The following is a 15777-nucleotide window of genomic DNA, read 5'->3' on the forward strand; positions in this document are numbered from 1 at the left end:
CAGAGAATACTGTTGGAATGGCAGGCCATGGACACGGAAGGGAGGATGGGAGGCTTTGGGGAGGTGGCCATGGAGAGAGGACAGTGGCTGCCAGCCTGGTCCCAGAGGTCCCAGTGAGGGAAGGAGGCAGTGAAGGAGCTGAGGGTTGGGGTACCAGGGCCCACCTGTAAAGACCAGCAAGGGTTGGGGTAGCGGGGCCACAACTCTCCTCTGAGGCCAGTACAGGCATCGGAGGCAGAAGTCACAGGGCCCTTACCCTCTCCTGCCCTCTGACATTGAGGAGGCGGGTGTCCCTTCCCAAAACACAGGTCCTGGTGACACACATGTCAGTGTCCCAGGAGCATTGTGCAGCACAGGCTGCGATCTTCTGGCTTGCCACTTATCCTGTGTCGTCAGGTTACAAACTGTCATTTCTTGTTAATTGTGTAGAGAATTGTTCATCCTCTGCATTTTGGTTTTTCATACTCTTGATTAGGAAAAATACACATCAAGTTAGAAAAAGTTATAACTACAGCATCCCTGGGCTCTGAGTGAAGTCCTCTGCCAAGATTAATGTGCAGGAACTCCAACAACTCCAGACCCTCATCAAGCTGTTCGGCTTCATGGAGGTTCTGGGCTACATTCTGGGTAACAGAGATTGTTGGGATCTGGGCTTTAGACTGGGACAGTAGCTGTCATGATTTCAGGAGCAACATGAGGAAAAAATGCTTTTCATTAAAGGAATGATGCCACCGAGAAAAGCACTTTGAATGTGTGTGTAAATTAGGGTATGTGCCATTCTCTAACGGCACTTCAGTTCATCAATTCCACAAGTTAAAAAAAAAAAAAAAAAAAAAGAGCGGCAGATATGCAAGGAGCAGGTGCACCCGAGTCAGTCTTTCCAGCAAACACCTCACTCCAGGGCAGGCCCCTTCATGTCTCCAAGCTGCAGTGTCCTCTCATGAGATGGAGAATCCTGCCTATTTCACAGGTTTTTATAAGAAGTGAGATGAAGCAATAAGCTAAAGTTTTAGAAGGACTCTAAGAGCCACGGATAAAAATGAAGACAACTCTGGTTGTAGCCTGTGAGTTGTCAGCAGGGAATCTGAGGGGTACGGGTGCTGGTCTTAAGACAAAGGAGGTCGGGAAGCCGTTTTGTGTTCTGGGAACACGGAACAGACTTGCAGAGGCAGCTCTTTACTTTGCAGGCATCTTGGCAGCTGGAAACTGCCAGCTTGGCAGTTGGAAGCTTCACTCTTTGCAACAGCCCTGGAACTCATCCTTTGCACCCTAAAGTCATCCCACCCTCCAAGTCAGCCTTCTCCCCATCTGAAAAACCAAGACTAAAAGGAGGCCCTCTACTTAGGAAAGGCAACTCTGATGGCTGGATTCACGCATCTCTGAACCTCTCAGACCCCAGAAGAGAGGGCTGGGAAGCCCACCCACGGTCCTCGGAACCCCTAGGAGCCAGCCTGCAGAGCAGACATGGTCAGACAGCCTCCTGGTGCCTAAACTCCATACTGAAAGAGCAAGCTTGGTTTCAACTATTCTACATATACTAGGCTTTCATGTAGACTTTCATTTGAACAGAGGGACCTTAAGCTAAAGGACACTTTGAAAACTATTTCTTACCATTCACTCTTACCAGGGCAGGCCAATATCACAGTGTAAGATATTTAGTTTCTTCTTAATCTTATGACCCTATGATTTCTTAGATACATCTCACAGAAAATGCAGAGATAAAACCATAGCAACAGTAGTTATAATTGTAAAAATAAGACTAGAAAGAGAACCACCTCACTCTTACCTGCCTTAAGCCACTTGGAACTCAAGCATGTAATGTGTGAGCATCAACATTTTTTTGGAGGGCTACTATGTGCCAACATTTATGAAAAAGCAGAACACAAGAAAACCCCTTCTCTTAAAAAGCTCCTTTAGTGGAAGTTATAGATCAGTGAACACAACCGCCACACAGTATGTGAAATGCTATTGTAAGTTTAAGCCCCAGATGTTTGAAGAGCTGAGAAACATCGAAGCCCTGTAGTTTAGGATGGCTCAGTGTGGGAAATTGAGAAAGGGGGAGGAGCATCTGCAATGGAGCTAGGAAGCTGGGGAAAAAGGCAGAAAAAGGCAAAAGAAAAGGCAGGGACCAGATGATGTCAGGCATTTTCACTCAGGAAGGCCCTTCCCATAGAGGATAACTTTCAAATCAAGAATGGAGTCGCAGGTTTGCCCTCTTGGAAGGGACACCCTGAACTTCTTTCAGGAAATTCTTCTGCCCATCTTGGCCATGTGGTCTGGTGGACTGGACCCTAGAGTCGGGCCAGACTCTAAGCCAGTTACTAGATCCCATCTTAAGGACCCAGAAGTAGGATCAGATAGGGTGGTGCAGCCAATAGAGCTGGAAGGTTATTTGCTGGGAAAGGAAGTCTCTGTTTTATCTACAGGAGTTACTGAAAGGGACCTTCTCTTTCCCCACCTATGGACAGGGGGGTAAGTGACATCTGCAGCCACCACCATTTTGCTACCACAGTGAGGAGACCCTGGATGGAGACGAAAGCAAAAGAGGCCTCCGCTTGGTTTGAGCTGCATAGAGTTGTGGGGTCCACACAGCCCGCAGGAAGAATCTGAGTGGACACGCAAAGGCAGTGGCAGTGGGACAGCAAGTGACAAAGTCCATGTAACTCACAGTTCAGAGACCAAAGAGTCCCACCTTTCTTTCCGAGATGAGAAAGCAAGAGGAGAGAGGGAGGTTAAAGGACTTGCCGCCCAAGGTTCCCCATTTATTAGCTTTAGAGCCAATCTGAGAACCAGCGACACTCACGGTTTTCCAGTTGATTGTCTGCTCTACCATAACATGTGGTCCCCACACAATAGCCAAACAATGGCTACCAATGGAAAGAAAGCGTGCAGAAAAGTGGGGATCATGAGAAAATGCATGCCCCCTTTAGATCCCAACCTTGATGACCTAAGGAAGGCCCAGAGTGGCCACATGGCAGGTGACAAAGCATGCTGCCCTCTCGCAGGCTTTGCTCACATACAGCTAGTCTGGAGCCCTCTAGCCCTTGCCAGCTACAGTCATGAGTTGTCCAAGAAGAGAATACATTCTGAGCAATGTATCCCTTAGACGATTCTGTCACTGTGCAAACATTATAGAGTGTAGTAACATACACCTAGGTGGCATAGCCTACTACACACCTAGGCTAGCTGGCACAGCCTATTGCTCTGGGCTACAAACGTCTACAGGGTACTGTGCTACTGTACTGAATACTGTAGGCAATTATAAGTATTTGCACATCTAAACTACTATGCTAAGTATTTGCACATCTAAATTTCTAAACACAGAAGAGGTTTAAAATATGCTATAAATGATGTAAGAAATCATATACTTATATCGGGCACTTACCATGAATAGAGCTCGCAGGACTGGGAGCTACTCTGGGTGAGTCAGTGAGTGGTAAGTGAATGTGAAGGCCCAGCCGTTACTGCTGCTACAGACTTTATAAACACTCTACACTTCGGCTACACTCAATTCAGATAAAAACTCCATTCTTCAATGAGTTAACCTTAGCTTCCTGTAACTTTTTTACTTTGTAAACTTTTTCATTTATTCAACTTTTTTATCCTCATAATAACATTTAGCCTAAAATACGAACACAGCTGTACAAAAATATATATATGTGTATATATATGTACAAATATATACGTACAAATATATATGTGTGTATATATGTATTTAATATCCTTATTCTGTAAGCTTTATTCTATTCATAAATTTTTTTATTTTTTTTAAACTTTTTTTTGTTAAAAACTAAGACACAAACACATCAGCCCAGACCTACACAGGGTCAGGATCATCCACGTCGCTGGCTTCCACCTCCACATCTTCTCCCACTAGAAGTTCTTCAGGGGCAGTAACACCATGGAGCTGTCATCTCATATGAGATTAACAACAATGCCTTCTTCTCATGCCTCCTAAAGGACCTGCCTCAGGCTGTTCTACACCTCTCTTATTTTTTCATAAGTAGTAGTACACTCTAAAATAACGATAAAAAAGTATAGAATAGTAAATACTAGGCAGAATGCATTTTTCAGCTCCACTGTAATCTTATGGGACCACCATTATATATGTGGTCTATCATTAAGCAAAACATGGTGATGTGGTGCATGACTGTATGTCTCTGCTGAGCTTTAGACTAGTAGAAACCTTAGCAAAGTCCTCTCAATCTGGACCCATCATGCCCCAACACCCTCTTTCCTTTGCTGGTCCCATCGTGGTGGCTCTATCCGTTCATGCTTTCTCAAGGAGATAGTTCAAATGCCCCTGAAGCCGTCCTGGGTGCTTCTGGCAGAATTCACTGTTCTCTCTGTGCTGTAACCCACTATCCACACTGCAAATATAGCCCTTCAAACCCCAAATGATCGCAGCCCACCCCTGCTTCTCCCGCTAAGCAAGGGATCAGAGGGGGCAGGGATTATGTCTTACCTGCATATGCAGGGCATCTGGCACAAGCCAGGTATTCAAAAATGTTTGAAAAATTAAATAAATATCCACTACGTGCATGAAAAAGCACCCACTATGTGCAGTACACAGAATGCAAAGCTAACAGGGACATAAAGACATGCAAAGGGAGACCATGCCCCAAATCAGCTTAATTTCTAGGTGAGGAAATGCCACTTATTTCCTAATAAGTTACATAATCAGAAGCTTAGGGTTTACACGTAGCTTTTCTGCAGCATACCAGGTGAATGACCTTGCAAATATATAGGAAAAAAAGGAAATAATATTGTATTACTTATCACCAGGCATGCTACTGCTCAATACTTTATACCCATTGCCCCATTTAATTTGTTCATGAGGTTGATCATATTTTGGAGATGAATAAACCAAAGCTCAGACAAGTTAGGATCCTTGCTGAAAATCACACAGTTAGCAGGTAGCAGAGGCAGAACAGAGATCTGAACCTATACCCCACAGCAACGTTCAACCACACAACTCAACCAACCATCTGGTCCTGACTTTTTATTTAAACCACTAGGAGTCACTTTTATTATAGTTATGCATTGCATGGGAAAGATTCTGTCTATTAAATGTTACTTTGTTTTGTTTTGTTTTGTTTTTGAGACAGGGTCTTGCTCTGCTGCCCAGACTGGAGTGCAGTGGTGTAATCATGACTCACTGCGGCCTCGACCTCCTGGGCTCAAGCAACCTTCCTGCCTCAGCTTCCTGAGTAGCTGGGGCCACAGGTGTCTGCCACCATGCCCAGCTAATTTTTTTATTTTTTGTAGAGACAAGGTCTCACTATGTTGCCCAGATGGTCTCAAACTCCTGAGCTCAAACAGTCCTCCCACCTCGGCCTCCCAAAATGCTGGGATTACAGGCAGGAGTCACTGTGCCTGGGCAAAAAGTTACACTTTTATTTTTTTATTTTTATTTTATTTTATTTATTTACTGAGATGGAGTTTCACTTTTGTTTGTTTGTTATTTATTTATTTATTGAGATGGAGTTTCACTTTTGTTTATTTATTTATTGAGATGGAGTTTCACTTTTGTTGCCCAGGCTGGAGTGCAATGGCGCGATCTCGGCTCACTGCAACCTCCACCTCCCGGGTTCAAGTGATTCTCCTGCCTCAGCCTCCTGAGTAGCTGGGATTACAGGCACATGCCACCATGCCCAGCTACTTTTTGTATTTTTAGTAGAGATGGGGTTTCAACATGTTGGCCAGGCTGGTCTCGAACTCCTGATCTCAGGTGATCCACCCGCCTCAGCTTCCCAAAGTGCTGGGATTACAGACATGAGCCACTGTGCCTGGCCAAATGTTACATTTTTAAGTAACAACTTTCTATGGTTATATATCAAAATCCTGTCATCTGGGTTCTAATGGCAAAATTCCTAATTGCCAATAAATAGCTGGTATAAAAATAGATTTAATTCTAGCTCAAAGCAAAAAAAAATTATATGTATATAATTATATATATAAACGTAATATATATATAAAATATATGTATATATACGTTTTATTTGGCTTATTCAATCTTGTCATGATTAAAAAATAACTTTCACTAGACCTTTTTTTTAAGAACTAATAGAAATGTAGACATTTCTACCTCCCAAATAACTAGGGACCTGTGTCTTGGGATGGGACCACAGCACCTCCCTTTGAGCTTCACGTGTTCCCACCTTTGGGATGACAGTATCATCTCCAGTTCTAGCAGCTGTCTGAATGGAAACAACTCAGCCAGCAGTAACACCATATTAACATTCTCGATGTAACTGTCAAATGCCACACGTATAAGACAGACCTAAATAGCTCTAATATGTCCCATTTTAAGTTAAAACATCTTCTACATTTTAGATTTCAGCCCATAAGGAATTTCCCAGGTCACTCTACACACAGGTTGCATCTCTGATTGACACAACGAACATTGGACTGGCCCTCAGGGTGGGTGGCGGCGGCCTGATTTCAAAACACATGTCCACAGTCCTTTCTCTCCAGCCAGTGCTCCAGCACAGAATTTGTTGGTTAGACTTAAATGTCACTATTTTGCACACAAATGTTCAGCTTTACATTTGACCTTCTAAAGTTAGATTTCACACTAATCCAAATGGAACAATTTAAGATATCTGGTAGTTCTCATCATCCCCAAGCTCCCAAGGCCTAGCACAGCACCTGGAATGTGTGCACAGGCTCCTGTGACCTCCAGAGAATCACAAAGAATCCACCAGGCGCCCTGCAAGCAAGGAAAGCCCCGGAGAACCTGCTTCAGGGGAGTTGCCATATTAGCAATTGCTAGGCAAGTCCCTTTCACACTGAAATACATTGAAGGAACACAGGTAAGTGGACAGTATGTCTCTGGCTGTGGATGTCTCGGTACATTCCTCCTGCTCTTGGGCACCCGGGATGCCTTGGTGGTGGGGGATGTGGACAAGGATGCGGTGTCCGTCATTAGCAAACCCACTGAACCACACAAATCATTTCTGAGTCCATCTCTTGAGATAAATGTTCTTCAGAAGACATTTAGGGAGAGCTGCCCAAACTCTGTTTTTATTCCTGCAGTTCTAAACCCAAACTTAGAAGCAAAATGAGAAAGAACTAGGCCTGCTGACTGCCTACCACATGACTTCACACATGTTCTTCCACTTGAACTTTGAGGTAAACTATTTTTATCCCCATTATACAGATGGGGTAAATGAGGCCTGCTCAGGGCAGAAATAGAGCTGGCATTTCAGCTCCAGGACACCTGACTCCAAATGCCATGCTTTTCCCTCCAGCCCCGGACTCCTTGAGATAAAGTTACTTCAGCACTCAACTGTAATTTTGTAATAACTGTTTTTTTAAGAGTACCTCCTTTCAGTCTTAGACAATTTTCTTCCTTCCCATGTCTGCACCCCCCAGAAAAGGACAGTTGCAACTCCTCTGGCCACAGACTCAGGGCTCCTCTCCATAGCCTGCCCCCAGCTTGGGGCGACCTGCAGCCCACACAGACAGGAAGGCATCACCAAAGCGACCAGGGCACCCCGACACCTCCTCCCTTCTCAATCTTCAACACACAGGTGCTTCCTTCTCTTCACGCTACAGCGAGCTACGGACAGAGGGGGAACTGTTTTCAACATTTTAAATTTTGGTAAATAGTTGTGAAAAAAAGTCACCGCAGTGTCACTGTTTTTTTGGTGTTTCCAGCAGCCTCTTTCAGAAAACACAGTGCTACCTTCTTCCTTCACATCCACTGACTTCGGTGAGGCTTTTGGTCTCAATTCGAGTGGCTTATTTGTTTTTACTACAATTCTCTAGAAATAGAAAACAAAGACAACAATAACAAAAATGAAGGCCTCAGCAAAAAGGCCAGGGAGAATGAACTATTTCAAGGGTAAGAACACAAGCTGTGGCCTCCGACAGCAGGCAGGCGACTGCAGAGACCAACCCATTCACGGTGTTAACAGGATGGAGATCAATCTCCCTCCTATCCTTCTCCATCTCAGAGCAATGTCAAAAGCAACTTCCTTTCCTCCAGGTTGCAGCTATCTTCCCGGTGCTTTAATGAGGCACATTTCTTGGATGGCAACTACAGTATTGAGATCAATACACTTCATTTCAATCCGTGAGCTTTTACTGATTAGCTCTTCTGGGTCCTGCACTAAACTAGGTGCTAGGTGGATATAGAATGGGCCAGAAATCCTTCTGCCCTTAAGAAAGGCTGAATCTAGTATAAACAAGAAACAGAAGACATAGACGTAAATGTTTGTAAAGCTCCCTCTCCTTAGCTATAAAACAAAGATAAAAATATTTGCTGTGCCTACATACCAAGGACATCATGAGGTGCAAATAAAACACAGTCTGAAAGCTATGCAAGAAAGATGAACGCATCAGTGTACAGGGTGGGAGAGACTGTTCGAGTGACAGATTATAATCCAGGCATTTGAAAAACCCACAGGGAAGCCGTCTACACCATCCACATACAACAGCAGTTAAATTCAGCAGCGACTTTTTTTTTTTTTAAGACAGTTTTTCATTTTTCTTTTCTGTACTTTTTAAAATGATAAACATTGTGTTTTATTTTTCAGCTTTTTTCAGTTACAATTGATAAAGACTGTCCATTTTATACTTCAAGTGAACAATGTGAAGTTTTGATATTCATTTCTTGTATACGTGTATACATCGTAAATCCATCAAGCTAATTAAATATCCATCATCTCACAGTTACCAATTTGTGTGTGTGTAGTGAGAATACTTAAGATCTATCCTCACAGAAAATTTCAAGTATACAAAACAGTATGATTAACTATAATTATCATGCTGTACATTAGGTCTCTAGAACTTATTCAACCTGTATAACTGCAACTTCATACCCTTTGACCTACATCTCCCCATTCCCTGCAGACCCCGGGCAACTACCGTCCTACTTCCGGCTTCTATGCACTCATTTTCTTTTTTCATTCCTTGAACGGACAGAAAAAACAAGTAAAATTCAATGAGATTAACTAAAAGTAAACCTCACACACTCATTTATCTTTTCCGATAGATAAAATTTGGGATTTGAGTTTGACCCAAACCCCAAATTCTTGACTTAGAAGTCCCCATATTCATTAAGCCCCGAAGGATCATCTGGCCCCAAAAGAATGTTGGCTACATCATAACAAATATTAAATGTGATTTAAAAATATCTATATTCTAGTTTAGCACTAAGCCAGTGAAAGATGACACTGAGGACTGAATATTCTAGCTACACACAATCACTAGGTTAGCACTACCGTAACCTCAGACATGTGACTATTAAAATACATTTGATATAAGGTGTGGAAGCTTTTGCTGTCTAGCAAGGAGAACATGCGCTATGATAAGTTTCGTGAATTGTTATCACGAGCTTCTAAAATTCTGTTTAACTGACTGCTTTTGCACCACAAGCAACTGTAATGGAAATCTTCCACTCTGGGAGCCTGCCTGACTAACAGAATAATTCTTCCAAGAACTGTGTGAAGGCCTCAACAAGAAGACTCCACTGTCAGGCAAAATGCAGTCCAAAGGTTTGCCTAGTGTCTCTGCAAATGAAAGCAAAAAGCTCATCCTAAAATCACTGTAACACATATTGTATCCAAAAAGACCAACCAGAGTACAGAAGATGCATTGGCACTGGGCTATGGTTGTCATCTGCTCCACTGGGTACTCCCCAAGACAGAGCTTGCAAGACACCAGCGGGTCGAGGGCCAGGTCCCAGGTGGGCCGGTACCTTGCTGTGGTCATCGCAGAACAGTCTGAAACGAGAGAAGCACGGAAGGTCAGACCTCCCCACCCTTGGCATCCACCTGCTCCGTGGCAGGGGTCTCCTGGCTGTAGATGGGACCCAGGGCGGTGGCCAACTGACTGCTGATGGGGCCTAGAGCATTTGGATGCTCTGATAATTTTTTTTTTTTTTTTTTTTGAGATTGAGTCTCGCTCTGTCGTCCAGGTTGGAGTACAGTGGTGCGATCTCAGCTCACTGCAACCTCCGCCTCATGGGTTCAAGCGATTCTCTTGCCTCAGTCTCCCGAGTAGCTGGGATTACAGGCAAGTGCCACCACGCCAGGCTAATTTTTTGTATTTTTAGTAGAGATGGGGTTTCACCACGTTAGCCAGGATGGTCTCGATCTCCTGACCTCATGATCCGCCCACCTCGGTCTGCCAAGCTCCGAGAAATTTTAACCAGGGGTGCCTGCCTTGGGTCTGTGAGTGGCTCCCTTACCATTCTGATAGTAACTTTCATGCCTGCCCTCAAAACAGCAAACAACTCACCCACACACCCATCCTTCCCTCCCTCCCACTGATGTGCATTTTAATAAGACACCTGCCAACCAGACTCCTAACCCAGGGGGGCAAAACCTTAGTTAGCCATCTTGGAAGAGAAGCTTTTGCTAAAATACATATTGCTTGGATTTAACTGTTCTCCAGTGTTAAAGACGTGACGAATATGAGGACAAGCCTGGGTGGAAGGGTCAGAGCAGAAGGGTTTGGTGGGGGTGGTGAGGCTTGAGTTTTCAGGGCAGCTGGAAAGAAGGTAGACATCCAACAGAAGAAAGAAATGTCACAGCATCGTTCAGAAGACAGGGCACAAGGGCCACATGGAGAGGCAGAACCAATGCTGTGCTTTGTGATCACACAAAACTGCCCAAAACAGTTCCCTAACCACTCTCAGCCTCAGCTGGCTCATCCACATGAGGGGCTGATAATCCCCTCTCACAGAGGCGTTCTGAGGATGAAGGGAGCTCACATAAAGGGTCGGCCGCACACAGCAAGTGCTCAGGAAAATCCCTTCCTGCCTGTGACGGTTAATAGTGAGCGCCAACTTGATTGGAATGAAGGATGCAAAGCATTGGTCCTGGGTGTGACTGTGAGGGTGCTGCGAAAGGAGATTAACATTTGAGTCAGTGGACTGGGAGAGGCAGACCACCCTCAGCCAGGGTAGGCACCATCTAATCAGCTGCCAGCGCAGCCAGAATAAAAAGCAGGCAGAAAAACGTGGGAAGACTAGACTGGCTGAATCTTCTGGCCTCTGTGTTTCTCCTGTGCTGGGCTTTCTGCCCTCGAACATCGGACTCCAAGTTCTTCAGCTTTGGGACTCCTGGACCTTGGACCACAGACTGAGGGCTGCACTTTCAGTTCCCTACCTCTGAGATTTTGGGACTTGGACTGGCTTCCTTGCTCCTCAGCTTGCAGATGGCCTATTGTGGGACCTCACGTTGTGATCGTGTGAGTCAATACCACCTAATAAACTCCCCTTTATATAAACATCTATCTTATTAGTTCTGTCCCTCTAGAGGACACCAACAAATACACTCCCCTTCCCCTGTGATGTCTCCTTCAGCCACAGCTTAGCAGACAGAGAGTTTGACGATACCGCTGTGTGCCACAGGTAGGTGTGGGACTTACTGTCATTTGAGTAGCTTATTCCCGGGTCAAGGAGCTGTCCTAACTTAAAAAAAAAAAAAATTACATCATCCCTTTCTCAAGTTTTATGACTCACACCTCACTGGGTGTCACTGAGCTAATATTTAGTTAGGAAAACCCACCTGGTGAATTCTATGTGGAAGGAGAAGGGAGAATTCACCCACCTGGTGAATTCTACATGGAGGGAGAATTCTACCAGGAGGGAGAAGACACATCTGGCCCAGAAGGAAGCACCTGCAGGATCCTGAAAGCTCACCCAGCAGATGGGGCCCAGTGACACATGACGAAGGACATGAGAGGCGGAAATGAGCCAGATTCGGGGAGGAGACCCTGACTATCAGAGCTCAAGCAACTGAGTGGGTGACTGAAGGCTGCCCGGGATCTGCACCGGGAATCCGCGCAGGCCTTCGGCGTCTGGGGCAGGAGTGGGCCGCAGCTGGAGGGGCCTCTTCCAAGGGCAGCTGATGCCTGCAAGTCACTCAGTCTAAAATACATGTGTCTTCCCTGTTACAAAAGGACTCTGACACAAATTCCTCTGGACTGGCTAGCACTTTCAAGATAGTTTAAACAAGCATCATGATTTGACCTCAAGCTGGTGGGTCCTGAGGAGTGAGATAATTGGAGGCGTCACACAGCTCTCTGGGGCTGCAGGGGGTACAAACATCAAGGCGTCCTCCCCAGGGTCATTTTCGTTTGGATCATTTCTCTACACCTTGAATTTTATGCTTATGCTTATGATTGTCATCACTTTCAATCTCTACATGGGTTTTTCTGGGTCCTAGGCTGACGGGCCGTGACTTTTTTCTTTTGATTTCTCTGTATCTTTTTTCTGCTTTAATACTTAATAATTTTTTTAAGTAGCATCTCTTAAAGTTCACTGGACAACATGATAATTATATTTTAAAATGTTAGCTGGCCCTAAATTGGATCACAAACCTTCACCCCAGGCACTCAGGCTTGGGGCAGGCTGCAGAAATCAGTCAGGGCTGGAAAAGTTTCAAGGGGGCAGTGGCTAGCAATTGGCTCCTCTGGCCTGGAGATTTGGGGAGAGCTTGTTTTTGACAATGTTGAAAAGGCACAGGGTACAAGTTCTGTCAGGCTGTTGGGGAAGTTGTAGGGTAAAGAGTTCACGCTTTGCAGTCAAGCAGACCTGGCTTCAAATTCCTTTTTTTTGGCCACTTGGTTATGCTGATGTTGAAGAAATTACATAACTTAAATTTAACTTCTGTGAACTTAATTTTTGTTTTTGTTTTGTTTTGTTTTTTCCCTCTGTAAAGCCTATATAACCATCGCCACCCATGTAGACTTGGGAAGAGTGAGTGAGAAGTAAGAAGTAATATATTAGAATAATATGTCTAATATAGAGATGCTAGGAGCTTGGTAAGTGGAAGTCATTAAGATATGTCAGGTTAACAAGCTTAGACTTTTACCTACATAGACAAAATGGATACAACAAGCTGTTGGGAAGAGATATCATAGGGTAAAATTAGTCATTTAGGAAGTTCAATCCAATGGAGAAAATTTTTAGAAGAATCAAACATCAAAACCTCCTAAAGCCTCCTCCCTTATTGTCAGCCATGGACTATGCTCCCAGCCTGGACATCACCCGAGAACGCATTACCCAAGGGCAGAGCTTAACCGCTCCACAGAGGGCCCTGGAATCCCCGCCTCCACCCCGTGTGAACAGTTCCCTGCCCCACAAGCCAGTTACAGCCTCTGTCCTGGACCTCTGCCCTGCCCCATCGTGCTTGTTCCCAAGACAATTCTCTCTCCTTCCAGCTTCAGATCTGGGCTCCTTTTCCTGTTTACTGCCTCTCTGTTGTGACCCCCTGGCACGGCGTACAGGGTTCCATCTGTCTGACTTCCTTACTGCCTGGACTATGATTTCTATTTGGCCCCCAGTGGCTTCCCCAGCCCTGGGCACAGGTCAGCCCGTGGCCCTCACCTCCCACTTCCCCCGCCAGCCCCGTGAGCTGGATTTGAAGCAGGTCACATCACCATTTCCAGGAATCACATCACTATTCTTTCCCCAACAGAATACACAGTCTCTGAGTTGTGCTCAAAATCGTGATTCAAATGGTGACAACAACAGGATATATTTTACAGAAAAAAAAAGGGGTCTACATTGTCTAAACCCATCATGGATCTTCCCTACACACAGGATGGCCTTAATATGATTTTGCAAACAGTGAACAGCTGCGAACTTGCGATCAGATTGTGCTAAGAGAATCACAATGCACAATAAAAGAAAGCACAGTCTTTGTTTGACTAATGTGAATGTCAAGTTGTATGAAATGGCAAACTGTTTTAGGAACATCTGGTCAATTACAAGTATTATTCAATTTAAGCAATTCAAAATGTGCATAAGGCAATTTACTTATTAAGCATGACTGAGACTGTGCAAAGGATTGTCCTTGTGATGAAAGAGGTGTGGACACAAGGATGAGAGAGAGCTGGAAGAGAAAATAGTCCATTGTAGAGAGATTCGGCAGATTCGTGTAAGGTCCAAGGTGGTTATTTGGCCAAAACTATCCCATCTCTGAGCCCCAGGGCTATGGACCTCTGTAGGCCCCTATTCTTCCCACCTATTTTACTCCTTCAAAGCAAACCTGGGAAAGGTAGGCAGCTGGCAGCCAGTCATCATCCACCTCTTACTTTCATGCCTTCCTCCAGGAAGTCCCTGCTCTCCTCCAGTTGCCTGGGACCCTCTCATGTCTCCCCCGCAGCCTAACTCCCTTTTCCTTCTTTACCCCTTCTCCACACCCTACAAACCCTTCACACCCAGCATCAGTCCTGGTGCTGTGTGACGTCTCCTCTGATTTCTCACATCTCTCAGCTGTCTTCCTTTTCTCTGGGTCTCCACTGTATGTGGTCCACAAGGCTTCTCGAGCAGCGCTCTCTGAACACCAGCGTCAGCATCACCTGAGAACTTGCTGGAATGTAACTGGTTGGGCTCCAACCCAGACTCATTAAAACAGAAACTCTGGGGAGGTGGGTGGGGCGGCACAGTGATCTGTTTCCGTGAGCCTGGCAGGGACTGTGATGCACAAGGAAGCCCGAGAACCACTGGTCAGTATCATTCCACTCAACAGCATTTCCACCCAAGTCCAACTGACTCAAGTCTGCGTGGGTTGAAGCCCACCAAGTGCACCGTTCTTCAACAATACCAACACTCAGCTGTCGTGTCTACAAGGCCCTGGGCTAGACTCTCATCGTAACTCCCATTTCTTCTGGGTAAGTGTGGCTTTGGAGGTCTACCATGTCACCAGTCTTTCTGGGTAAGTGTGGCCTTCAAAGTCTGACATATGTGTGAATTTATCTCCCCAACTTGATGATACATTATTCAAGGGTAGGAACGACGTTCTAGCCTTCTGGACAGTGGTCACAGCAGCTATTCCATAATTATAACAACAATCATATATATATATGTGTGTGTGTATATATATATATATGTAAGAGAGAGACTGTTAAATGTACACCAGACATTGTATTCACTATTTGCATATACTACTTCATTTCTCTGCACAATGACTCTGAGATTTGATAGTTTGCTATTATTCAAATTTTACCAATGAGTAAACCAAGGTTCGGAGAGGATTAGGGTAACCTGCACAAACATACAGGGCTATTTAGTCACAGTCTGTGTGGCCCTAAGACACAGCCATTTACTGTGCTAAACCTCCTCTGTATATCCTCGTCAGCTGAATGAGATGGAGCCTTTTGGATTTGGAGAGATATAAGACAAACCAACTTCAGTTTAGCTTCTGAGCTTCCTGGGCTTAACTTGAGCAAGTACAGATTGGCGGTGGCTGGGAAAAGCTACATCTTCATAATATGGAGCTGTCAGCAGCAGCAGAAATTGGAGAATTGTGGCTGAGTAGAAAGTTGGCTGTAAAAGAGTTGGCTTATTCGAGTGTATGGCTTCATGACGCTTTAGGAAAGTACTTGGATGCTGTCTCCTCCCAAGCAGATGATGCCCACTCAATGATAAAAACTTAACTATTTCCAGAAATCACACTCCTAGTTTCCCAGCTAATGTGAAAACTTATGTTCACATGAAAACCTGCACATGCATGCTTACAGCAGCGCAGCTGTAACTGCCAAAACTTGGAAACAACCGAGCTGTCTGTCAGTAGGTGAATGGGTAAACTACGGTATATCCAGGCAGTGGAATATTATTTGGCACTGAAAAAATAAGTCATCCAGCCAAGAAAAGACATGGAAGAAATTTAAAGGCATATTACTACATGCAAGAACCCAATCTGAAAAGGCTACACACATATGATCTCAACTCTAGGACATTCTGGAAAAGACAAAACTGTAAGGACAATAAAAAGATCAGTGGTTGCCAGGGATCATGGAGAGGAAGGGATGATC

At 44.7% G+C, this 15777-nt stretch overlaps 1 protein-coding gene across 5 annotated transcripts in view; it reads right to left on the minus strand.

The window, feature by feature from the left end:
- RNF144A (ring finger protein 144A) overlaps positions 1-15777 on the minus strand; it is a 127091-nt gene that overhangs the window by 38599 nt on the left and 72715 nt on the right. For 4 of the 5 annotated variants that reach the window (XM_024242356.3, XM_054548424.2, XM_054548422.2 and 1 more), the window contains one exon: positions 9586-9731. The exons of the other annotated variant lie outside the window; for it this stretch is intronic. In XM_024242356.3, coding sequence (XP_024098124.2) covers positions 9586-9720 — 135 coding nt within the window. In that variant the 5' untranslated portion in view covers positions 9721-9731. The remainder of the gene's footprint in view (positions 1-9585; positions 9732-15777) is intronic. 5 annotated transcript variants of the gene reach the window in all.

The sequence above is a fragment of the Pongo abelii genome, chromosome 12, assembly GCF_028885655.2.
Source record: "Pongo abelii isolate AG06213 chromosome 12, NHGRI_mPonAbe1-v2.0_pri, whole genome shotgun sequence".
In the NCBI taxonomy this organism is placed as follows: Eukaryota; Metazoa; Chordata; class Mammalia; order Primates; family Hominidae; genus Pongo; species Pongo abelii.